The following is a 27,320-nucleotide window of genomic DNA, read 5'->3' on the forward strand; positions in this document are numbered from 1 at the left end:
CTGTCATTTTACCTTTTAGTGCTCGCTTTGAACGTGCGTTTGCATAAGAATAGAAAATCTTAAGTTTTGGTCTGTGTTTCCACCACAAGCTTGCTCTTACATTTCATTTACAGTGTTTTTTTAAAAGGTTTTAGTCTTGTTTATACTTGTGGACACCCTGAGGGGGAGGCTTTAAACTGTTTAGATAAAAGCACTGTATAAACAGTCCATTTAAAGTACTTTACAGTATTTCTTCTCATTCACCCGTTTTACCACACCCACTCTTTTTCTCTCTCTCTCTCTCTCTCTCTCTCTCACACACTCACACACACACACACAAACACACACACACACACACACACACACACACACACACACTGATGACAGGGCTGCCATGCACTCACCAGGAGCTACTTGGGGTTCAGTTACTTGAGGAAATTGGGAAAAGTTTCATACTGAAGACATTTCAAGACATTAGTAGAAAGTGAAATAAAGTGTTGCTTTTGTTTTAGGTGTCAGGAGGAGCACAGGAAGAGAAGGAGAGCGATCACCTCATCATCAAGAGACAGCTGCGCTCTAAAACCTGCAGGAAGTGATGTCCTCCTGTGATCACACTGTAAAACAGGTCTTCAGTTGGTTTCTTCCCAGGACTCTGAGGATTTAACTTTCATTTCAGTAATTTAAAAACTAAACTAGTTTATGTTGGCTGATTGTGATTTTTAGCTTCCTAATTTTGGGAGATTATTGTTGATGGGAGAATGATTCAGCCACCTTTGTCAGTTTATTAAAAAAAAAATTAAAATGATCACTCACGACTCCTCTACTTCAGCTTTCTGCTGTTGAAACGTCTAAGATGACTGAAATCTGAAAAACAATAAACTGCTGGTGGAGGAACTAAACTCAATAGAAGCCCTAATTCCAAATTAAAACTGAAAAAAAGGGAAACTCTCAATGCTGATGTTAACAAGGTTAAGAGGCCTTTGCACTCAGCTGAATTTTTTTTTTGATTTCTTTAATTTTTTTTTCTCTACACTTGGAGAAAACTTTGTGTCGATACAGCTGCTAAGTGCAGTTTCTCATTAGAGTATTGTGTAATTCATAACCTGGTCTTGTATGTTGCAGAGGTGGTGTGTGTGCTAAAACAGATTCACCTGTAAACAATCAGTACCAGCAGCGGCTTCACAACTCAGGGGTAAAGATGTGTAAATAGAGACTGTTGTCACATTGTTGATGCATATTTTCTGGTTTCTATTGTTTGTATATTAGAAATCTGTTTATTAATGGTAAATAATAAAATCTGAATTTATTATATTGAAAAAAAACATTTAGGAAACAGCTTCAGGTGGCAAAGTCGTGTTTTAATTTACCAACAACTATCTCTTTCTAAAATGCAGGATGTCTGTAACCGTTCTAGGATAACAGTTACATTTGGTTTTCTGTGAGGGTTCTAATGTAGAACAGCAGCTTAAATCAGATTTGCTGCAGTGACAGGTGCATTTTATCACTGAACTGCTGTTCTTTGGATTTTGTGATGGAGGGTTTAAAACCTAAGCCTTGACTCTTTTCAACAACAGCATGGCTATTATTTTGACATTAACAGGAAGCTTAAAACCAACCTAAATGTCACTGACATTTCTGTGACGTCTATACACTTCTATTCCTATAAACAAATCTTTGACCCATTGTGGTGACTTTTTTGTTTTTTTTCAATATTTATTAAACATCCTCCAGAGAATGTTTAGACCTGAGTGAAAAAGCTGAAGATGTGTTCGTTCCTTTGACATTCACTAAAAACAACTTTCTTTTCAACTTCCAACAGCGGAGTGGAGTTAAAAACTGATATCAGGAACTGCCTGAGAGCAATGGCTTCATGATTCTTTTTCCAAACATCCTAAAAACCAGAGTAGTGCATTCAGGCTCAAATTATAAACCAAGACATCTTATAGAAAACTGCCCTGTACATAAAACAATTTCCTGTATTGAACGGAATATTTAAATGCTTTAACATAAACAAACGAGGACATTACAAATTAAGTTCTTTTTTTTTACATATTAAAGTGAAGTAGTAGTTTCAAACGTCAGAGCACGACTATCAAACAGAAGTAATTTGTGCGTTTTGGTACTTTGTAGACATTCCTGAGGTGGCACCTTAACTCCTTTCAGACACAGATCCCAGTATTTTTTTAATTAACTTGAATCTTTAAGGGGCTTTGCCTATGTAGACTAAAGCCAACAAAGCAGCAGAACTAAACCATTTCTTGTTACACTGAGATCAGAGCAGAAGAGGTGCAATGTTTAACTTGACTATAACACCTGAAATGCAAAGCACTCCTGTGATTCCTTCACAACAAATATCACAGGAGTTTTACTCATGCTTCAAATATATGACGATTCTGTTTGACGACTATTATGTGCTGCACCTAAGCCTTCCTATTGTAGGGAGAACCCTTTTGTACAGAACAATGTGGCAGTAACGTGCTGCCCTAATCTGTCCTTCAGACAGCAAGTGGAAGAGGTGCTGTTGTCGGTGCTTTCATTATGTCCAGAAAAAAAAATAGCAGTCCATTTGCCCTATGACTGCAAAAGACATTAAAATGCAGGTCACAATACAACTGCCATGATTTCACATTGAATTATTTGAGACTTTCTGAGTCTATGAAGAGGCAAAAGCTTGTTGTGCAATGGTTTTTCGCTTAAATCAAACTCTTTGTGGATAGATTCCGGGAATCACTGTGACTCAGTGTATCTGATGTTCATTCGTTTGTGCTGACCTTTGAATAACTCAAACAAATACAGTTATTGTGTTCAGCAGAGAGCAGGCAAGCCCAGATTCAACATGCTGAAGTTCATTAATTAGTTTTTAAGCATTTAAGAGCATGAGCAGCAGCCTCTTAGTTGGACAGTCTGTGTGACTGTCTTTGTTTCATCTTTGTTCTGATAATCCTGTTTGATCTGGAGGTTTGTCCAGGCTTTCTGCATCATGGTCATGTGAATGAGCTGAGAACAAAGGATGTGAGGCACTTAGATCATAAACCATCATAAACTAAAATCTAAAGTCCCATTGTTCTAATTTCAACATTAAAAAAAATAAAAATAAATAAACTTTGACTGGCCATCGATTTATGGACCTTTTTGTGGATAAAAAGGTTGGTTGTTGACTATGAGTCGACAGCCTGACAATCTTCCTTGTTGAAGGTGATAAAGCAATCTGATTGGTTGGGCAGGCTAAGGGGGAGGGACTGCTTAGCATCCTTGGTGACCGGGAGTGTCTGATAGTGGCAGCGGCGAATCCCAGTAACTGTTGAGAGCACCAGCGTGCTAGCCAGCAGGGCAGCACCACTGAGGAAGAAGGTGGCTGTGTAACTTCCTGTGATGTCAACTAGCCAACCTGCAGTCAGGACAAGAAAGTGTGTTACAGATGAATAGATCAGAATCAACCTGCAGTCGATGCATTTTATGTGGTTTGTGTCCCTTTTGGTTCTGACTCACTCTGACATCAGGGAAACATCAATGACAATACAAACACATCAATGCTGCATAAGCATGGCAGAGGTATCTACAGTGGTGCTTGACTGTAGGAAAGCTAAACTTTCTATTTTGGACAATTTGGCAGCAGAAGGTTAAAAAGGACATGATAATTCTTGTGGTGTTGCTTCCTTACCTCCAATGGGAGGACTGATGAGGTAGGGAATGGCATGGAGGAAGTACACCACACCCAGTGCTGACGACAGGTACGGAGCCCCCACCACATCTGACGTTACCACTGGGATCAGAGCCACATAGGCACCATCAAAGTAACCGTAGAGAACGGCGAAGGGAATGAGGAGAGGGAAGGAATGGAGCAATGGAGTGAGGAGGCAGCATAAACCCTCCATCCCCACAGAGAAGATGTAGCATGCCAGACGGTATGGCTTCACACACCTGGAACAGAGAGAAAACCACATCTGTATTTACAGTACGGGGGGCGGCACAGCAGCATTCACATGTAGAGAGACTGTGATTGTGTTTGGGGTGAACTAACACTTTAATATACAGATTTTCAGCACTATCTTGTAACAGTTTTCTCAATTTATTTTTTCTTTATAAACTGGGACTAAGTTGACATCAGGGTTGGTATGTTTGACTGTGTTTTGTAAGTCTGCAGATTGTGGGTCAATGTTTTTTGTACAGATGACAAAACTGCTTTTTTTTGTAGACATTAAGGAAGAGTTACATTTTCCATCTGATTTCCAACCAGGGTTCAGGTTCCTGTTACAAACTTGGCACAAGTGCTCAGTGCTGGAGTCAGGGAAACTCTTGAGATAACAAATATTACAATTATTACATAATATTTATTTCAACATTGTGGTTACATGAACTAATGCTCTGTTAGCAGGATACTATGGCTTCACAAACAGGATAGATTATCTGCTGTTAAAGAGAGAGTTTTGCAGTACTGGCCAAAACTGCTACTTTTGTGTTTTGTGCCACAAATCTCATCCCCCAGAAAGCCCTTTTCTGAGCAACAAAAACCCGACATTTTTATGATCAGAGTCAGATCTGTTCTGTCCAGTGTCACGAGGAAAGTCAACAAGATCTGTAAGAGAATTTTATTTAATGCTCAATGTGTTTACGGAGCCAGGATGTTTTTTTTGTTTTTTTGGTTTTTTTTTAATGGCCTAAAGGAGCATGAAGATCTTTTTTTAACACCTCACTGAGTAATTTAACACTAAACTCTTGCCTCTAGTTCTCGCTAGCGCAGACTTGTCCTCAAACCACTCTAGTTAAATCATTTAAATCAATGGTCCACAAGTAGTTTTCTATGGGTGCTAGATATTAAGGGTGGGGTGGGTGGAGGAGTTGGGTGCACTGTGTTTTTAATGACTGGATCAGACCTGTCTGGTTTTAGGGCCAAGTAAAAAATGTGAGGGAGGCAAACGGTTACGGTCATATACATTTGTTTTTCTTAATGGATTTATGTGCACGGTGCTGGAGTGGTTAGTGCTGCTGTCTCAAAGCCAGAAGGAATCTGTTCCAATCTCAGCTGTCTGCAGCCTTTCTGTGAGGAGTTTGCATGTTCTCCCTGTGCTTTTGTGGGTTTCCTTCCACAGTCCAAAGACATGCAAGCTAGGTTAATTTGTGTGAATGACTGTCTGTCTTTTTATGCCTCTCTGTGTTGGCCTTGAGACAGACTGGAGATCTATCCAGGATGAACCCCGCCGGTTGCCCAATAATGGCTTGGATAGGCTCCAGCCCCCCACAACCCTACACCCGGTAAGTGGGCAAAGATGATGACCGTTTATAAGAGACCTTAATTCCTGAAAAGACACTGAATCACCATCACCAGGATTAAAATATAAAGGCAGAATATTGTGCCTTTTATATTTTTGACACTGATGCTTCTCAGATAATAAACCAGTTAAATTTTGGACATAATGTCTCCCACATATGTGAATTAAGACTTTGTGGCTCTTTTTCACAGTTCATAGAATAACAACAGTTAGCTCAAACGTCATACCATTGGTCTGTCAGCCAGCCAAAGGTGATGTTCCCCACAATGTCAATGACGCCCAGGATGGACATGAGGAAAGCGGCGTGCTGGTGGCTGACGCCAGCACTGAGAGCATAGGGCACCAGGTAGACAAAGGGGAGGCTGCAGCCACTGGCCAGGAACAAGAAGGACACAGCCAGGCCCAGAAAGTCTGGCAGCAGCAAGAAACTGTACTCCTTACTGGACAGGAAGTTGGAAGGGAAGCACAGCCTCCTCTTCAGGTGAGGGAGGAGTGTTCTTGATCGCTGGGGCAGAGGCACTGATGGCAACTTGGCAGACGATAAAAGTCCGTCTTCAGATTCTTTGGGCAGCATGATACCTGTGTGAGGAGACAGTAGAGTTAAGCTTTTTTTGGTTGGGACACTTTTTGCTTCTGTTCAGGTCAAGTTGGTCCATAGCACAAATGGAGAGCTGTGATTGGTCAGCATGTGGTTTGTTGTATTTGTCTGTCATAGCAAGAATCTATGGGTAAACCTGTTGAATTTAACACAATGACTAAAAAATAGTGTGTAGTCTAAAGTGTTTAAGCAGTTCAATTCTAAGGCGTTGCTAAGTGGTTGCTATGGTATAAACAGGTGGAGAATATGTTTTTCAAGACTTGCTATGACACCTCTTCATAGTGGTAAGGCTTTAGTCTGATGCTGGGACACCATGAGGATGTTGCAGTTGGTGGCTGTAGTGTAATGCTTGGTTGCCGTTGCGATTCTTGGTGTTTGGCTAGTGTGAGGCTGCCATCTGACAGTGACAGTGCTCAGTAGTTAACTGCTCCTCACCAACAGATTCCCTCTCCTCCACCGTCGCCTCTTTGTTGTCGCACTCTGTGATTGGTCGGAGCAGTGCCCCACAGACACACAGGTTGCCAACAAAGGCGCTGAGCACCATCATTGCCCCCCTCCATGAGTACAGCTCGATGAGCTCTTGCACGGCTGGAGCCAACACAAAAGTTCCAATCCCGCTGCCGGACATGGCGATACCGTATGCTAATGCCTTCCTCCGCTGGAAGTAACAGCCGACCATTGCGATGGCTGGGGTGTAACTGAGAGCGAAACCTAGTCCTGGAGAAAAGACAGGGACAAGGACATTAGACAAAGTGAAACATACTGAGAAATTTAAGATTTGTTTTTTACATTTACATTTTTACAAAAAGACTAAGATACTGGGCAAAATGAGGGCAATTTAAAAACTGTTAATTTTTTGGGAAACTTTTCAAAGTTGGGCGTGTTTTAGGTTAGTGAGCACATTTTTAGAATGAGATGTCTTTGGAAAATTAGGAAAAGTAATGACATATTTAAAAAACTTTTTTTTTTTTTTTTTTTTTAATAGGCTTTAACTCAGTTGGTAGAGCAGTCATTCATGAACCACAGAGTCAGTGGTTCAACTGCTGGTCCTCCAGGCTACATGCTGAAGTTTCCCTGGGCAAAACATTGAACCTCGAAGTTGTCTTTCGTGTCCGCTGCTTGGTTAAATGTCACTTTGGACAAAAGCATCCGCTGCATGATTAGTAGGTAAAAGGTGGTAAAAAGTGCTGAAACTTTTAGAAAGTGAGAAAGTGGAAAACATTTTTGGAAATAAAATTTTTTGAGGAAAACTAAAACTTTAAAATGATTTTAGAACTTTTATAGAAAGGGATATTTTTGGAAAAGTGTCTGCATTTTTATAAAGTGACAATATTTTTAAAATTTTTAAGAAGGTGAAGACATTTTTTTTTTAAAACACATATTTAGAAAAACTCTGTCTTTTGAAAAAATAAGACATTTAAAGAGAGTAAAAAAAATGTTTTTGTAATTGTGGAAATGATTAATATTGATAGGAAATGGTTTGAGTGCTGACCTGTGAGGATTCCCATGCTGAAGTAAAGGAGCTCCAGGCTGGTGGTGAAGGAACTGAGAAGGAGGCCACAGGAGGACAGGACTCCACCCCACATCACGGCCACCCTGCAGGACCAGCGATTGCCAACCAGGCTGCCAACGGGAGCTGCAGAAACGCAACAATAAGGTACAAAGTACCGTTAGTGCCCCCTAGAGGCTGCTGCGGTCGTAACAAACAACTTTCTGCTAGTGAGTTTCTGTGGAGCTGAACGTCTATTTCCAGCTGAGAAACAAAAATCTGAACTAACGTGTTTAGGACGAGTTTGCTGTCGGTGAACAAGTTAGTTAATAGTTCAAATACACTGTTCCAGAGTATTCCAGAGTATTTTTGCTGCCTTGTACCTCACTTGAAAGTCCCTGTGGATAAAAGCGTCTGCTAAATGACTAAAAGTAAATGTAATATGTAAATGTAATTCCCATTAGTTATGACAAGTACCGCAAAGTATGGCCACACATGGTTGATGTACCTATTACTACTACCACATCCATTACTACTGCAATACTATTACTGTTACTACTACTACTACTACTGCTACTACTTACTATTACTATAAAATTTGTACTACTACTAATTTAAGTGAACACCTACTACTGACGGCATTTCCAGAACTACTGCGGTTTTACTTCAATAAATGCAAAAACTTCCAAGACTAATTCTAATTTTTGTAATATTACTACTGCAAATTATAACTAAAGTAATTTTAGTTCTACCTTGGTAGAATCCTATTAATTCCGCTTCTAATGCAGTACTACTGCTACAAATTTCGCTTCTACATTCCGTGTTACTTCTAGTATTACTGCTCTACTACCTCTAGTAATACTGAATTACGCAACAAGATAACAAGCTAATTCTATTAGCAGTAAGTACTGCATCTACATCTACTGTTTTATATTGCTGCTGAATTATTTCTACTATTACGTTTTGTAGTGCCACTGAAGTAATACTTCTAACCACCTCAACTAATCCTAATACTATGATAAGTTTCTCAGGAGACTAATCAGCAGCCTAAAAGAAGCATGAATGACCTGTAAGTGGGACTAAATGACCAATCACTGACTTCATGCTTTATGCAGGGAGATGTGTTGATCAGAGGAGTTTCAGTTAATAGGAAAATAATTTGACTATGTTCAGAAGTAAAATAACTTGGATGCTGTTTAACACAGTAGTCTACTAATAACTTTAGTTGATTTCCAAGATTAGTTAATTAGATTATTTACTTAATTTGAAAAGCCTGGCAGAGGTAAATATATTTCTAAAAATATTTCTGTTATAGTACCACAGAGAATCTGAGACTTGAGCTTACTAGTACTGACCAAAGACCACGGTGTTAGTATTACTGTGGTATTAGTATTAGTAGTACTAACCACAGAGCATGGTGGTGCAGTCCACCAGGCTGTGGATCCAGGCAGTAGCAGCATAGTCTGCTCCAAAATGAGCCTGAAACTCCATGAAGAAGATGGAGATGCACCTGCAGACACACAAGAGGTAACAAACCAATCGATTATTGAGGAGTGATCATTGATTAGTCATTAGTAATCAGTTACTGGTGATCAGCGATTAGAACCCAGGCTTCCCTCAGGGGGAACAGTGAGTCCAACACTGCAGGTTAGAATAAGGTCAGGTGTGTACACGTGTGCGTGCGTCATACTGAGTTATGTTATGCAATGTGTGACAGTCACATGGTACGGACAAACAGACCAGTTTCAGCTGATTTCTGGAGCTGTTAGGTAACTGTGAACTCAGTCCACCTGGCAGCAAACCAGGAACAAAATATGTCAGTTTGTGCAGACATTATTGCAATAATAAATCTTTGGCTTTTTTATGCCGGTTGGTCTGAGTCAGATTCATTCAAATGTTATAAATGACTAATTTGTGAACACTACCTTTGACCCTTGAGTGAAGTTTGATCCAATTTCTTATGTTATCGGAGCGGATTATGTTACCTGTTCTGCCTTGCTTGCGTGCAAGTTAAGGTCATAAAGTTTTTTAACGCAGAGTAACAAGGAAACTCTTTGGACCTCAAACTGACCCGTAGAAGGGCATGACTTAGTTTTAAAAAACAGACCTCCATGTGAATGGGACCTGAGACCAACCAGGCCTGACCAAAACAAAACATGTCCAACACGAAGAGAAAGAGAATGTGGAATCACAATGCTTCATATAAAGCAATCACATGTTGTGTTGAGACACTGCAACTAACCTGTTAGTTATAAATATCTGTTAGTTATTCAAATATCTGTGAATCCAATTAATTATTTTAACAACACAAATTCTTTAGGGGCATATTACAGAAGTGAATACTACAGCAGTGCAACGCTATACATGTGATGTATTGGAGTGGCAGAGTCCAGACCTTAAGAGGGGGCTTTTTGCACTTTTTTCCAATAGTTACTGTGGCATGTGAACATACTTTTGCCCTACACAGATAATTAAAATTGGATAATTTTCCACAATAAATAAATGATGATCATATTTCACAAACTTTGTCACCACACTAAACTGCCTACAGAAAAGCATTATAACATTTTGAAACATATTCCCAATATTGGGTCTCACAGCCTGCGATTGAAACCCATTGAAGTCAGGCCTAGAAGGATTCCCGTGTAGACTGGAGACTGTTTGCCTGTTTTTATTTGTAGAATTGTTTGTCAAATCTCAAGGTGAGCAAAAATGGGCTGATCCATCCAGACTGTCAGCCATTCACCTTCCTGTTTTTAAACCACTGTGTTGTTTTTCTGCCCGTGTGATTGGCTCGTTGCTGGAAGGTTGACTGCCTGCGTGTCTCCCCCTCCCCAACACTAACCACAGCTGGGTGGTCTCTGGGCTCTGATTAGGTAACACGTGGACACCGTCAGCAGATCGTCTGTGTGACATAAGAGGGAGAAACTGTTTGTTCAGATGTCAGAGTCTCAAAGTGAGACCTTCAGGGGTTCCTTTAATGTAGCGCTGCAGGTCAGTCAACACACACACACTGTGGGAGGGCAGCAAGTTCAATGCGCTGTTCCTGGAGGACCATCCTGTTTGTGTGGACTGTCCCTTTACAGGAGACATCCACAGGATCAACTCTCATTCACTTATTCACAAATCTCCACTGAGATTTCCAGCTCTTAACAGTAGTTTGTACTACTACTAATTTAAGTGAACACCTACTACTGACGGCATTTCCAGAACTACTGCGGTTTTACTTCAATAAATGCAAAAACTTCCAAGACTAATTCTAATTTTTGTAATATTACTACTGCAAATTATAACTAAAGTAATTTTAGTTCTACCTTGGTAGAATCCTATTAATTCCGCTTCTAATGCAGTACTACTGCTATATCTCCACTGAGATTTCCAGCTCTTAACAGTAGTTTGTCTTTTCTCTCTCTCTCTCTCTCTCTCACAGATTTTGTCATATATATATATATATATATATATATATATATATATATATATATATATATATATATATATATATATATATATATATATATATATATATATATATATATATATATATATATATATATATATATATATATATATATATATATATATATATATATATATATATATATATATATATATATATATATATATATATATATAGTGGACAGATTTACACATTCAACATTCAGACACAGTATACAGAGAGTTTGGGGGGGATTTCATTAACATGTACAGAGCGGGAGTCAGCATAAACACAGGGACGAAATTGGGTCAGTCCAAATGTAACAGAACCCAACGCTCCAAACCAATTTATATGTCAGATCCAGTCTGTTTATGTTGGAAGTTCACGGTCGTGTCTGTAAGTGACATGAATACAGATCTAGTGAGAACAGTTTCCATCTTAAACTGACACAATTGCTCACATTTAACTGAAATATGACGACAACAAAAACAATGTGAGTTAAAATGGTTTTCTCCGGGGTTTGTTACAGGACTGTGAGATGTCGACACTGACAGATGACAACAGACAAGTATAAACAAGTGCAGAGAGGTGAGATGCTAAAAACAACACACAAATTCCAGTCAGAACGCCTTGACAGCGTTCGCTCTGTCCAACATTGTGAAGAAATCTAGAAATCTGATCTGAGTCACACTGGCCCAAAAAGGTCAGATTAAAAGCCCCTTCAGCTGTGATGTGTAGCAAAATAAAAGACCACAAAGAGAAGTTAACAATGAGCAGAAATCTGTCAGAATGACAGATTTGGCGTAAAGGTGTCATCGGTATATTCAGCTAATTACCAAAAAATAATAATAAAAAAAAAAACAATAAAAATAAATCCCATTTATGAGTGAGTTACCAAATGTACTTAAACAATGTGAGTCCATGCAAGAATTGTGTCTTTGACTTTTAACTAAAGGACGCAGCCAAACGTCGGCCGCCGACCAGCGTGGGGCCATCGTCCGAAAGACCACTCTGATTGGCTGTTCGACTTAGCGAATCAGTGCACTACAAGAGGTCTCAGTATGAACAACAGCAGTAAATTTGTAACTTATTAAAAGTAGTTATATCTGAGAGTGGTGTGAAAATGGTAAGCTAAAACCGCTTGGTTCATGGCGTGTGTGTGTGCGTACATGCGCGTGTGTGATCTGGTTTCTCTTCCCCCTCATCTAGACCAGAATGTACAGGCTACATGCTAAGTCTGGCTGCAGACTATAGAGGACAGTAGGAGTAAACATGTTGATTACCACTGGCTGTCAGACCACGTGTGTGTCCTGACAGGAGCAGATGCTCACTCTCATCCTGAGGAAAACTTTACCCCCCCTCTCTCTCACTCACACACACACACAGTAAGACTGGAGCTGCACCTTCAGCTTAAGATGTGGTGTAATTAAAGTTGCACATCAGTCATTATGGAGGAATGTGGTCCTGCAGCTTTTCAATCCCTCAGTGTCAACTGAGTAACTGACACACACACAATACAGCTGCAACTAGTAATCAGTGTTTGGTCTAAGAAAACCATAGAAACATTAGAGTCTGGAAGCAGTTTGTGTTAAAAATATGAGATTTTGTTTGTCCACTGTGTGTTTGTAGTTATTTCTGTGGTCATGTCAAACAGACGCCGCTAATTAAAAATACACATGCCCTTAGTTGTTTACTGAAGAACTTGTTCCTCGGCTCCCAGGCTCTGCAAGAGTTGAAAGGATTCACAGGAGCCACCAACTCATCCAATTCATGATGCATCATCCACATTCTGAAAACCTGCATCTTTCATAGAAGCAATTATTTGGGAGAAAAACTATACTAAATTATATATGAAATTGTATGAAATTTTAAAGCAGATTGTCATTACAGTTGCACTCAGTGGCCACTTTATTAGGTACACAGTTTCCATGTGGAGTCAGAAATATGTGAATTCATCTCTGTTGTATTGCATCATACTGAAATCTTTGTCCCAAATATTCACATGCAGGATGTGGTCAAAGTTTAGGCAACACTTCTGAACATTATGCAGGCCAATAACAAAAATTCAACACTACTTGAATTTTGTCATATGTGAGTTGGGGCGGCACTGTGCGTGTTTTCCTAATAATGTGGTTTGTCTGTATTACCTGGTCACTGCTCGCGTGCAGACAGTCACCATGAAGCAGCAGCCAACGATCACCCAGCCCCAGCCGCCGTCAGGTGGAGACACCCTACCAAGGTTCTGGTTCACAACAACCATCGCTGCAGCTGCCGACTGGACTGGATTCTGTAAGACAGTTTCAGGTCCTGGTCCTGGTCTTAGTTCTGAGGTGGTCTGATCCCAGAAAATAAACCAGTTACCGAATCACTGAACAATGGATCAGTCCACATCTGCTTCTCTGGATCTGACTGCAGGTAAAACTCAGGGTTTGTCAGGACTTGGTTCATTTAAGGTGTGGTGGATCTGACTGAAGGTTCTTTGTCCCTGCAGGCCGACACTACCACATCAGATATGCAAGTAGAGACAGGAGCCACTCCTCTGCTGAGAGGAGGCACCAACCAGGTGGAGCTGAGGAGAGAAGAAAAGTCAAAGGTGAGTTAAAGCATGTGGAACTGAGAAAGTTTCAGTGCAAAAGAAAGAAACAGAGTAGAGTGTTTAAAAACATCCTCCATGTCCTCCCCTGTCCTCCCAGCAGCTCCGTGGACTGACATAAGACTCACTGTCAGTTCATCAGTCAATAAGTCACCAGCTGACCCCCAATCATTAACCCACCTCTCAGTGTGAACTCCAGAGGTGATGAGACATTAACCAAGAGGCCTCCAAACCACAGAATCTCTCTGACTGACCTATTTACGGTGTTGGTGTCTGCACAACAACATGTGGCTTTGACAGGGAGCACTGCATTTGTGGAGGGGAGAGACATCATCAGGTGTCAGGTGTCAGAAAAGAATTGCACCCAGACAGACAAGTCCAACGGGACACCAGTTCTCTCCCACAGCTCCCATTGCTGAAGGTGATGTCATGTTTACAGCAGCAGACTCCAGAGGGGGGTTGCACAAAACCAACATACGCTGTTTGCGTTTTTTTTTAATCCTGGCTGAATTCAGTATTAACTCAGTTGCTTGTTCATGTTGTTGTCAGCCAAGCCAACTATATATATATATATATATATATATAATATATATATATATATAATATATATATAATATATATATATATATATATATATATATATATATATATATATATATATATATATATATATATATATATATATATATATATATATATATATATATATATATATATATATATATATATATATATATATATATATTACTTAATTAATTAATTAAGATATATATATATATATATATATATATATATATATATATATATATATATATATATATATATATATTACTTAATTAATTAATTAAGATATATATATATATATAGAGAGAGAGAGAGAGAGAGAGAGAGAGACCAAAATATAAAAGAATTTAAGTAATAAAATGCAATAAAATGGTACAATACAAATACTCATACTGGGTCAAAAGCCAGGGAGAAAAACTGACTTTTCAGCTCTTATTTAAAAATAGACGGTGAGGAGGCCTGTCCTAATTGCAAAGGCAGTGCATTCCACAAATTAGGGCCTGCAACAGCAAATGCCCTATCTCCCCTGAGCTTCTGCCGTGTCCTCGACACGTCCAAGATCAGCTGGTCAGATGACCTGAGCGGGAGTGCACATAAAGCAGCTCAGAGAGGTAGGATGAGGCGAGACCATTTATGCAATTAAAAACAAAGAATTTTAAAATGAACTCTAAGATGGACAGGCAGCCAGTGCTGCGATGCTAAAACCCAGGTGCTGTGCTCTCTCTTCCGTGTTCCAGTAAACAAATTTGCAGCTGCATTTTGTACCAGCTGAAGATGGGACAGGGACAAGTGAGAAACCAAAATACAGAGAATTACAGTAATCCAGCCGAGTTGTGACAAAATGATTACTGTGTCAAAGTGCGTTTTGTGACAAATATGATTTAACTTTTGCCAATTGTCTTAAACGAAAGAAGCTGGATTTCAACACTGCACTAACCTGCCTGTCCAAGCTCAAACCACTGTCCACCTTGACACCAAAAAAAGAGCCACCCAGGCTCTTAATAAAATACAAATAAAAAAGTTGGGCTTTCCAAGAATAAGTCTTTCCCCAAGAATTGAGCCCTGCTGGACCCCATACAAGAAAATGTTCTCTCTGCCAAGTATGACCTGAACCACTCCAGAGCCATTTGGTGTAATCTAGAATTCAAAATGTAGTGATCCACTGTGTCAAAGGCAGCAGTTAGATCCAGTAGCGCCAAGACCACTGGTACCCAGAATTTACAACTAGGAAGATTTTAAAAACCCTCAGCTGTGCCGATTCAGTGCTGTGAAGAGGCTTAAAGCCAGTCTGGAAAACCTCAAGAAAGGTGTTTTCTTCTAGAATATGCTTCAATTGGACATATATAACTTTCTACAAAATGTTTGAGAGATAGGGAACTTTGAAAATGCGCCTAAAATTGGACAACACAGACGGATTCAGGCATGTTTACAGTTTCTTGGGAAGACACCGGAGGCAAGGCTGCTGTTAATAACACCAAGAACAGAATGTCCCAGAGTAGTGATAACCTCTTTTAAAAAAATCCAGGTGGAACAGCATCAGTGGGAGAACCTGAGAGCTTCACATGTCTCCGAGTCTCACATAAAAAGACAAAGTCACAGGTTTAAACTGGTAAAAAGTTACAGGGCAGACCAGAAAGGAAGGGATCAAAGCAGGTTGGTGATATGAGTGCCCTCATATTAGTCGCCTTACTTACCAAAAACTCAAAGTTTTCACATGCTTCCAGAAAAGTTAAGAACAACATCTGTATTGTTAAACAGAAAACGAGGCTTGTGACAGTTTGACAGGACAATATTGGACAGGTTTTCCTTTTTTGCCTCTTTTACAACAGCCTGTATCAGAACACATAGGAGTGAAAATGCCGTAATGGAAAAAAAGCTGTGAATTAACCAACAAAAGAAGGGTTAATAATTCAGACTCACTGAGCAGGAGCCCAGGGCTTAAAAGTGTTACAGGGCAGGGTAATGTCAAATAATACAGGGATATGATCAGAAAACACTTCGTCACAAATCCTCCACTTAGAAACAGACTGTGCTGAAGAAAATTAAATGTCAACAAGGCTTAAAAAGTCATTAGACGTTGTTTTGTTTGGACAGCACACATGTACATTAAAATCTCCAACAAAAGGGATTCGATCATACTTTGGTTGGTTGAATTTCAGCCAACAATTCAGAAAATGTACTAAGAAAGTCCTGATTGTTTTTGGTTGGATGAAAGATAACTGCGCACATGGGCTGAGAGTGACCCACCTCAAATATATCAAGTTCAAAGCTGGTAAAGCTTTGTTGCACCTGATGATGGAGCATTTATACTCAGGTGAGCGTTTGGCCATGAGACCCTTCCGGGACAGCCTGGACCCCTTGGCCTTTGCGGATGAATATCTGGCTCAGAGGTACAGATTGTGAGGCGATGGCATCTGATATTTATGTGGGTTACTGATGGGAGCCCCCACCCTTAGTGTCCCTTAGATTACCTGTGGTACACTGTGGTACCTTTATTCTATTTGAGATGCTGAGAATCTCAATAAAGCCACAGTTTTGTCTATGATAAGAAATGTTAACATTGAAATCACACAATGATCATCTTCTCTGGCCACAGATGACCCTCCACATCAAGGAGGAGTTCTAGATAAAAAAGATGAAATCAATAAGATAAAATAACCTAGATAAGAGTAGAAAAATAGATGAGGGTTTTGGATGAGGCAAAGTGTAGAACACAACATCATGAACTTTGATTTTGTATTTTTCTCTGCACAAATCAAAGTCAACACGTTTTGGAATGACAGATGAAAGATGGTGTAACTCTAGTCACATCTCTCTGCATAAGGATGCATGAGATCCTTTAATCTGCAGAGGGAGTTCTCGCATTTTATCGCAGCAGCTGCGTATGGATTATGCCGGTGATTATGCTGGTAAAAAACAGCAGACTTGGAGTCCAAATGTCCTCTTCCACAACTCTGGTAACTTTTAATCATGCCCCCCTCTTCCACTCTGCCCACACTCACCCAATACCTCTCATACCATATCAGGAACAATAAAACAACCAAAAAGGCCTACAGCACATCAGCCCTACCTCCTCCAGGTAGATTGGAACACAGCTTGGTTCAGTTCCTACCAGAGTACAAACCTTATATATGCAGGCAACCAGCTGTCTGCTGCACAGTGTAACAAAGGTCACATGAGACAGAGGAGGCTCTGAGAGACTGTTTTGAATTAACTGTGTGGAAATAACTGTGGGTCCACATTGGGAGGATACTGATAGGTTAACATACTGCACAACAGACTATCAGTTTGTGGATTACACTGTACCCAGAAAAACTTTAATTCAGGACGTAAGGAGTAGCCTTAGTAGTGACATCTGTGCAGAGGGACATGAGAGGGAAGCTCAGGGAAGGGAATGGATGATGGAGGACCAGCTGCAGCAGAACAATGTTGGTCTGGAAGAACTCAAAACCATCTCTGGCTAGAGAGAACCCAGTTCACAGGCCGTGGGAAAATGATCCACATCTGTTGTTCAATAGAAATGATCAGTTTTTATCTTTATTCCCACCCATTCACCATTGCTGCAACCTCCCTCTACTGCACCTAAAGCAAACTGTACCCCACCCTTTCTCCACAGTTATCAGCTTATGGCCACCCCACGTGGTTTTTTTAAAAAAATAGCCAAACCCCCCTCCCCATTCCCTCCAGCTCTAACAGAAATCTAGGTGGGAAATGAACTTCGGAAGATCAAGATAAGGAAACCTGTTGGTCCAGAAGGCGTCAGCTATGGGCTACACTTGTCCCATCCAAACCAGTTGTATTACATAATTTTTGGATTAATCATGAAGCTGGAGGAGGGGCGCCACAACTGTAGAAAACATCCTGCATAGTACCCCGCTACCAAGATTCCTTACAGGGGGAGGACCACCACCTTTCATTCTGGATGATCGACCACCTCACCATCTGACCATAGTATGATGGTCTGCAACACATGAGCCCTGCAGTTTTAGTGCCTCTTCACCCACTACACTGTAGACTTCATGTACAACTTATTGACCGGTCACCCACAAAAGTTCTCTGATGACTCTGCAGTCGTTGGACAGACCACAGAGGACAATGACAAAGAACTGATTCAGGACTTTGTGGCCTGGTGTTGAATAGCTGAACTGCCTCCAGATCAATGCAGGGAAGATAAATGAGGCTGTGGTGGATTTCCACAACTGCACTCTTACAAATACCTGCTTCCACCTGAACAAAAAATGAACTGGTCTGAGAACACCAGTGCACTTCACAGGGAAGGTCAGAACAAACTCTTCCAATTGAGCAGACTAGGGTCTTTTAAAGTACAGGGAGCACTCCTAAAGAGCTTTTTTGACTCTGTGGAGAGTCATTGGCTATGTTTAAAGAAGGGTTTGCTGGTGCAGTATCATCTACCATGGCAGACAGAGACTTGAAAAACTGATTAAGAAGACCAGCTGATGGTGGGAGAAAGAAGGGTAAATAATCAACCCTGCTGCAAAATAACTCCCCCTCCGTGCATAAAACTCTGATTGTAGCTCCTTCAGTGACCGACTGATTCATCGTGTGTCTGAAAATCATAGGTTGTTCCTCCAAAGTACTGTACTGTACCAGAAATGCTGCCAGTGGAAGCAACAAACCACTATTCTACAGTTTCTAGTAAGTAATTTCTATTATTGTTGTATTTCCTGCGGCTCTAATGCTGCAAATTTCCCATTGTGGGCTGAATAAAGGTTTGTCTTAACTAGGGCTGCACCTAACGATTATTTTTTTTTGTTGATTAATCTGTCGATTATATTTCCATTAAGCTCTTTTCTATTTTTCAATTAATATATAATAATATGACAATATAACATAGTATAATTTACTTAAAATAAAATTGTAAATTTATTAATCATTTATATTTCAATATAATAATCCAAAATATAGACAGCAGGGCACTATTCCTCCTCCCAAAAATAGGCCGGTCTTTACTGATTTGTGTTTTACAGACTAATATGAAGTCTCTCCACATTCATTCAAGTTTCCTCAGTAAACAGTTCAGTTACTTTAGTTTAAATACTGTAACAGAATAGAAGAATGAACATGAAATCAGTCCCTATCACTGACCCCTGTCCTCATCTGTCTGCTGCTGATGGGGACTCTCTGCTGACAGCTACACGGTCCTGTTTGGTTTGGGACTGTGAACGTCTCAGTGTCCACCAGAACCTGTGGCACATTAGGTTGAACAGTTAGTGCATTAAGTGCAGAACATCAAGCTTTTTATGACTTCCAGCTTTAAGTTGATGTAAACTAACGTATTCATGGCAGTTAGCGATTAGCCAACAGACATTGTTATGGTGAACACATGACGGTTGATGGGGAATTGTGGGAACAGCTGAAATTATTGCTTTTCTGCACTTTCTGATCCTTTAACGAGTCTGATCATTTCCTCTTATAGATCGTTAATTTGCTGACTTTACCTGAGCTGTCTGCTTCCTCTCTGCTGCAGACAGGGACACTTGGCTGAGCTCCTTCCTCGCTCAGACTGAGAGAGAAAAAGCTGCTCCACAATTTCGTTTTCTTATTCACTAATCTCATTGGTGTCTTGAGGAATTCAAATCCGGTGATTTCACAACACAAATATTTATTTTTTTGTGATCTAGTTCACCTTTTACAACAAAATCTGTGAACTGTGAGGTAATTTCTTTATTGTCCCAAAATTGTCCCAGGTACCGAATCCTAGTGTATTGTTAATTTGTAGCCCAACGTGGAACGCATGTTTTGTAAATCAACGTATGTTTTTAATAGATTATGTCGACACGGTGCCCCACCCCTAGTCTTAAGTAACTCTTTGAATTGTACTTATCTCAGTGGAGCACTGGTTATTAACTGTACATTTTCATTTTCAGGCTTTTTCTCCTTGTTTATTATATCCATTTCCCCCCTTTTTCATTATGTTTCACCTTTTTATGTTTCCATGAGAAGATTGTTGCATGAGTCTTATGCATGTTTGCATCAGTAATTCTCTGACTGATCATGTGGTCTGTTTAAGAAGACACACTTATTCCAGCTTTTTACACCTGGCCTGACATAGCTGCACCTCCTCATCCTGACTCAGCAAACGGGCAGCAGATTAAACTGGGTCAAGCTTTGCTATTGTAGTTATCTTGCGTATCTTAATTGTGGAACTTTTGTGGAACACCCCACAGGATAAGAATCAGTTGCTCGTACGTGGATCACCAACTGATGATCCACATCAGATTGTTGATGATTTATTGGTTGTTCTGCACCTGTTTTTAACTGGATCAGAACCAGGACATGAGCTTTAGTTCCTGAAGTTGGTCTGTTGATGTGGTGATGTTCTCATCATAGTTTCATCACATAAAATCTGAAAATAAAAGGTGGAAAATAAAGGATTCAGGTTTGAAGCCACTGAGGACAAAGACAAACTTAACTAAAAGATTCTGATCCAATGAAACCAAACGTGTAGTTTGAACTGAAACATACAAGCTGTTGAGGCAGAACTCAGGGTCCATGTCTTCCTGTTTTCTCTAAGCACAAACTTGTTCAACAACACAAACCTCAAACATCTTTTAATAAACCAGTGAAAATGAAGAGGATTAGTTCAGCCTGATGTGTAAACATGTTGGCTTGGGTTATTTAAACCACTTCTGTTATTACTGACGCTGTTGACTCAGCAAACAGCTCAGACTGCAAACGTTACATTTCAACACACATGCAATAATCAGCCACAACATTAAAACCACCATATTACAGGCAGATTAGACAGTTAAAAGTATCTGGACTTTCTTATATGGAAGCATATTAAGACTCTGACTTATGTAAACCACCATGACATCTACATAGATGGATACTATAGTCCTCCCAACCGGAAATTCACAATGATGGAATTGTGCCTACAAACACACACACACACCTGTCTCACACACTCTCGTGTAAATCAGTCTTATTCACACAGCCTGATCTCTAAACCACAAATTTGCTTCAGTGCTGTTACACACGGATGGATTAACGAACCCGGTCTGAGGGGTTAGGTGCCCAACGTTCAGAGCCTTTCACGACCACAGAAAATGCAAAAGTGAGAGAAAACAGACCTCAGAAGACCAAAACCAGCCATGTGACCTATAGACCCAGCAAAATCCTGAGGAGAAAGACCCCAGACTCAGAACTGTGACCCCCATGGAATTAAAAACCCTTTAAGAGGAGAAACCACCTGCTCCCTCTGACAAACTCCTGAAAACACGTTTCTGACTAATCAGTAATACAAAAGTCAGTGAAGTTCCAGTAAAAGTCCAATAAATGGATGGTCTAACCGATGCGTGCAGTTTTCAGAGATAATTTGTTCTAATGATGAACTGCTAAACGCTTTTCCGTCTTCTCTTGGGTTCACTGATCAGTTATTGATCGGTACTGATCGATCTCTTACCGTGCAGTTGCAGACAGACTTTGCCGTTTTCCGTTTCATATGGTCTGAACCCGTTTTTCCGGAGCTTGGAGCGCAGACCGGGAGCAGCTCCTCCCTCCCCGCATCACTTATCGATCCGCTCATCGGTTATCGGCACCATCACGTGCCTGTCTGCGGTTTTCATCTCCAGAGAAACACGAGGCTCAACCCGCGTGGAGCTCTATACTACAACCCCCCGTCCCCCCGTCTGAGTCCCTCCCCCTTGTTTTTCACCCTCTCTAACTGTACACTTTGTTTTTGAGGAACACTGCGACTACATGTACCAATGCTGATGCTGCTGATAACATGAATTAACATGTGCCGTCCAGATGTGTTGTCCACATGTGGACCTTTCTTATTGTGCTGACTTTCAATTATTTGAAGGACCTCCTATCCTAAAAAGTACTCAAAAACTGTAAAGTACAAATACACAAGCACAAATGTAAAAGTAGAAGTAGAAATTTCTACATTCTGATTAAGTGAAAGTAAGTAGGTACATGATTTATATTTTACTTTGAGCATTAAAACTAATAGTATATATTAGAATTATACAGACGGAAATAGATCCATTAACAAGGAGGAAACATGATTGTGAAGCTCTTTGCTTCTCTTTGAGTTTTAGTTTGTAGGACCTAGTTTGTAGGAAAGCCAAGAACTGGCTTTGCTCTGCTCTGAAGGAGAGGGAGGTAACGCCAAGTTCACGTTCAGGAGACGTTGTTTGATGGACTTTGACATGAAAGAGTGAATGTGACATTCAATGATCCTCATTTGAAGATTTGACCTTGAATTCAGCAGCTTTATGTCTGAATGTGGACCATTAGTCTGGGGACTTTAGCTGTGTGAATGCAGATCTCTGTAGGCAGAACAGAGTATAATTACTGCATACCGGCTCACCTGAAATACATCTTTTAAGGAACTGACACTATGTCTGATCCTGGTTTAGTGAAGAGTTTCATGTCTCACTAGTGAAAAGGTCACGTGATTGTAACGTGTAACGCAGATTTGATTAGAAATGTAGTGGAGTGTAAAGTGGAGATATTTGCTCTTAGATGTAGGGGAGGAAAAGTCAAAGAAGTCATAATTAAATCCACTTTAAGGACATTTTCGCGTATCTTAACTTTAGTATAGTAACTGAGTACTTGTACCTCGTTACTTTCCACCATTGGTTCCAGTAAATGGCAGTTTGAGCAGGATCTGGTTTTTAATCTGTATGAATAGTATTGATTTCAGTTATTGACTCTGACATTCATCTGTTATTTTCTCTGTAAAATTAAACTGGACCAAGGTGCTATCACAGTGGAGGCAGCAGTCTTAAGCATTGACACAGAGCGGAGACGTGTCCCTTACAGAGCAGACCACGTTCTGTCAGCCAGTGGTCCCGCATTTCTCCTTCATCTGGATCATCTAAAATCTAGCAGTGAGATGATCAAATGTCCACACTGTCGTTACTGTAGTAAAAAATCATTTTACTGAAGTAACCAATGATTCTGTCCCCTTTCTCAGGTTCGAAGGTGTATTTGTGTCTTCCTGCTCAGCTCTTGTTTCAAGTGTCCTTTGCTTCAGAACCATGAAGGATACAACAGTTTAATGTTTCTGTGGACTGTGTCTGTGTAGACACAAACAGGATCTACTTCAGGTTTGGGACTGAAGATGACCTTGGACCAGCTCTTTGGGCCATCGTAGTCACAGTTTACATTACGTATGAATTAGATTAATATGAGCCGCTGCAGGAATATTTGTTTTATACAAGTTACAGTTGTTCATGTTAGTAACTGCTTGACCTGCTGTGATGTCTGTGTCTGCTGCAGATATAAGCAATGAAGCTGTGACGCAGGGACAGACTAAAGGAGAAGCAGCAGTTTGGTTGATGAACACTGTCGGCTCACAGAGACGTGTTGTACCTGACATGCAGTTTGGGAACAATGATTTAAACTCAGCTCAGTTTATCAGAAACACCAGACTATAACTAAATTAGTAAATTGGGACAAAAACGACTGTATGATGGTTTATTGTAGCTTCATGTGGGACTCTGTCTCTCCCTTGTTTTATAACAGCTTCACCTCTGGGGCATTGGTTGGCTTCCTGCACATTAGCCCTTGTTGTATTTCTATCACGCTGGCTCAGTCCTTGGACAAGAGAAACATTCAACAAACATTTTCTATGTCCAGAATTGTCCCCCTGCAGCCTCAGAACCAGTCTGTCTGAGGCTGCAGGGGGACATCCAGGAGTCTCTCTTATCCTCCTCATCACATTGACTATCAGACTCTAAATTGATAAAAGCCAATATCCTCCAATTCAGAATAGTCATCAGTTTCCAAAGTAGACTTTCACTCAAAATGCGTTTGCCTGGTGTCCAAAACCAGGTCTGTGGGTTCCTGAACATTCAATCTCTTTTTCGTGCCTCCTGCCGTACAGATCTGAAGTGATAGGGAGCAACGCTGTGAAAAGGCCTTTTGTACAAGTTCCTGTGGGACAAAGGAATTAAATACTCTGGGAACATAAGCAGCCAAAGAGGTCATCACGCCTGATTGTTGCCACCTGTTTCCTCAACACTGAATGTGTGTATAAGTGTACGACGGCGAGACAGTTGTCCTGGCAAGATATTGTCTTGGTGCAGAGGTTGTGGGGGTGACATGCAACAAAAAAACTCTATATAATCTCTTTATTAATCTGTGTATATACTCATACATTACTCCTTTTCTACACATAGTGTCCTCTCTCACCATGTTTAGCTCTAGTTTTCCCACAATTATTGTCTTGGGGTTAGTGACACCCTGCACAGTGTATGGGACAGTGTACATATGTTACATGTTCTGCGCTTATATAGCGCTTTTCTACCTATTGGCACTCACAGCGATTTACACTGCTTCTTATTCACCCATTCACACTCACAATAACACACACACTCATACACCGATGGTGTATGAGTGTGCGCAGGAAGCCAACCAATGCCCCAGAGCGGAAGCTGTTCTGTAGGAAGGACTGGACTGAAATCCTCCAGGCTCCAGCATTTTACTGAATACTAAAAACGAGTCTCACAGATGCACTTTCAGGACCTAGAGACACTAACCAGGGAAGATAAGCCAGCTAGACGGGTATTTACTATGGAGGGCAAACCAGGAACAGACTATGGAGCAGGAGAGATGTTGATCCAGGGTTTAAATCAGAAGTGGTCTCTGAAGCTGAAATAGACCATAGACTCTGATTTAGAAACAAACACCACAATGAGGGGTGTTTGTTGACTGGGGAGGTTGACTCAGGAACGGGCTTTGGAGCAGAGGAGGCTTCAACACAGATAAAGACTATTGAGGATAAATACCCAGGATCCCCAAAACAGTCTGAACAGAACTGAAGAATGTTTGTGGATGAGATGTCTTTGTGTTTAGGTTGGCATCTGCTGGAAATGAACCAGTGTATCCGGTGATGAAGCCTAAAGCGATGGATGAGGTGTGATAATCATCTGACCTATCGTACCTGTGTCCACTTATAGTTTGATTAAACGCAGTGACAGTCTTGGATTTTCCACACATCATCACACTGCCAGGACACAAGACCTCTACATGGTCAAAAATTACTTGAAGTCAAAAATCTACTGTTCCAGATAATACCAGTCCTCCTCCTCCTGATTTCAAGGGGGTCAACCTACCAGTGGACTGCAGTGACATCCGTCTTCAGGGAAAGGGTCAACTCAGTGGAGTGTACACCATCTATCCACTCAGAGCAAGGTCTGCTGTCAATGTACCTCTCATTCTGGTTCAAAGATGAGAACAGTGAGATCATCTATGATGCAGAGATGGTTACGGATACCACTAATTTTAGTTTGGTTAGCAGAAGTAGTAGTACTGGTTGTTTTAGCAAACGGTTCCCATTTATGAATTGGTTTCTGGGTGCAGGTGTACTGTGACATGAGTTCAGCAGGAGGAGGGTGGACGATGAGTATTTTAACTTCCTGATGACTTCCTGTTACACTTTCACATCAAATGCGACACCAGTAAACATTTTACTGCACGTGTCCCCCAGGTGTTCCAGAGGAGGCAGGATGGCACCCTGAACTTCTATAGGCCCTGGGATCAGTATTTTTTTGGTTTTGGAAACCCTGTCCAGTCTTTGTTCCTTTGTCAAATTGCCAAAGATTATTTTGCTGAAGTGTGTGTGTGTGTGTGTGTGTGTGTGTGTGTGTGTGTGTGTGTGTGTGTGTGTGTGTGTGTGTGTGTGTGTGTGTGTGTGTGTGTGTGTGTGTGTGTGTGTGTGTGTGTGTGTGTGTGTGTGTGTGTGTGTGTGTGTGTGTGTGTGTGTGTGTGTGTGTGTGTGTGTGTGTGTGTGTGTGTGTGTGTGTGTGTGTGTGTGTGTGTGTGTGTGTGTGTGTGTACAGGTCTTGATAACCTCTACCAACTGACGAGCTGTGGAGTTGATAGTAGACAAGTGTTTGCTCAGTACTCATCATTCTCCGTCAGTGGAGAGTGTGATGGATACAGACTGAATGTGTCTGGATTCATTAATGGAGGAGCAGGTGAGTATATTAAGCTAGTAGCAGAGATATGTGTGTACTTCATGGTCACGCAACATACTGTAATAGTAGAAGCTAGTACAGTAATAATGGAAGCAGTAGTATTTTATAATTTTCATTCATGGCAGCAGTAAGGAGTTTGCACAGTGCTTTAGAGACTAAGTAGTAGTCTCAGTGATTGTCCATTTGTTTCTGTAGGAGACGGCCTGGCTTATCACAATGGGCAGAGGTTTCCACCTTTGACAAAGACCAGGTCTCTGCAAGTGGCAACTGTGCCTGATTATCGCTGGGGGCATTCTGGTACAAAAACTGTCACCGGGGAATCGTAGGGTATGTAGGGTTTATCGCTGGGGGGCTGATGCCACTATCAAATATGTTGGAGTGGAGTGGTACCAGTGGAAGGGCTACAAATACTCCCTGAAAACCCTCGTAATGAAGATCTGTCCTCTGCAGTAAATCGCCAGGACAAACAGCCAACAGAATCTCACTTGATTTATTTATCTTTCTTTTTTCTTGTAATCTTATAAAATCTTTAACAATATTTCTGTCATACCTGAAGTCTGGTGTAAGCTGTGTGTATGTAAAGTCTGTTGTCAACAGTTTAATCTCTGCTGAAATGAAGACGTCCCACCACCAGATGTCTCTGCTGTCCAAATAAAGATGGTCCTTTCATTCTGCTGCTGCAGCTCATCTTTAAAGTCAGACCACTGGTTTTATTGAAGCTTTGAATCTGTTTCTGCTGTACAGTGACAAGCTGGGAACAAACTCTGACTTCTAAAGCTTTTTGTCTGGATTCTCTCTGGTCTCTTTTCCTTCCTAATCATCTAACTGTGTATAAACTGTCAAAAAGGTTAAACAAAAAGCTTTTGCATTAAAAAAAGAATTAGAATTCTTGCTGCTTCTGTTAAATGGACATAATGTATCTACTAACAATAACCAGATTTTGTTTGGTTCTTTTCACTTGTTGAAATGCAAAGAGTTGTTTTTCCACTTGTTCAACCTGTTATAACTGAGCTCTCTCCGTCTCTTTCTTATGATTTTTACAGTCCTTACCACAGCATCACCCACACACTGCTTAGTTCTTTGAAAATCAGGGAGACTCCATGAACCATGCAGTGTGTCCAGACTATCCGTGGTGCCTAAACAACCCAGTGTGTCTCCCAAGGTTCCCATCAGCAGCTTCAGATGTTTATCCAGTGCTGAAGCTGCATTTTCTGCTTTAAATGACAAATGTGTCCAGCAGCAGCTTTTTCCATCTTCACTAACAAACATTAGATTCCTGTGTATCTCACTATTTTATTTTTGTCTTCAGACAGTATCGGTCACGACCGTAACAAAGTTTACTCTGTAATAGCACTGTACAAGTGTTCTGCTTGTTTAGTAATGACCGGTCATAAACTGCTTCCAGGTTGATTCCTAGAATGGATAAAAGTGAATTTT

At 40.6% G+C, this 27,320-nt stretch overlaps 2 protein-coding genes and 1 pseudogene across 8 annotated transcripts in view; 2 read left to right on the forward strand and 1 right to left on the reverse strand.

The window, feature by feature from the left end:
- Positions 1-1,736, forward strand: part of LOC137105445 (kinesin-like protein KIF20A) — a 17,600-nt gene extending 15,864 nt beyond the window's left edge. For both annotated transcript variants that reach the window (XM_067487650.1, XM_067487651.1), the window contains exon 32: positions 492-1,736. In XM_067487650.1, the coding sequence (XP_067343751.1) occupies positions 492-575 (84 nt within the window). In that variant the 3' untranslated portion in view covers positions 576-1,736. The remainder of the gene's footprint in view (positions 1-491) is intronic.
- On the reverse strand, positions 1,672-21,540 carry LOC137105455 (monocarboxylate transporter 12-B-like). 6 transcript variants are annotated; one of them, XM_067487676.1, is made up of 10 exons: positions 21,356-21,540; positions 20,199-20,296; positions 19,036-19,134; positions 12,920-13,341; positions 8,743-8,846; positions 7,340-7,483; positions 6,283-6,564; positions 5,477-5,828; positions 3,641-3,900; positions 1,672-3,367 (listed from the first exon to the last, which is right to left on the reverse strand). In XM_067487676.1, the coding sequence occupies exons 4-10, from the start codon at positions 13,030-13,032 to the stop codon at positions 3,138-3,140; spliced, it is 1,485 nt and encodes a 494-aa protein (XP_067343777.1). In that variant the 5' UTR covers positions 13,033-13,341; positions 19,036-19,134; positions 20,199-20,296; positions 21,356-21,540; the 3' UTR covers positions 1,672-3,137. The 6 variants fall into 6 exon arrangements, with proteins under 6 accessions (XP_067343777.1, XP_067343778.1, XP_067343775.1 ...); XM_067487677.1 differs by lacking the exon at positions 19,036-19,134; XM_067487674.1 differs by lacking the exons at positions 19,036-19,134; positions 20,199-20,296.
- Positions 13,148-27,214, forward strand: LOC137106065 (microfibril-associated glycoprotein 4-like; annotated as a pseudogene).
- The last annotated feature ends 106 nt before the right edge of the window (positions 27,215-27,320 follow it).

Source organism: Channa argus, chromosome 20, assembly GCF_033026475.1.
Source record: "Channa argus isolate prfri chromosome 20, Channa argus male v1.0, whole genome shotgun sequence".
Taxonomy (NCBI): Eukaryota; Metazoa; Chordata; class Actinopteri; order Anabantiformes; family Channidae; genus Channa; species Channa argus.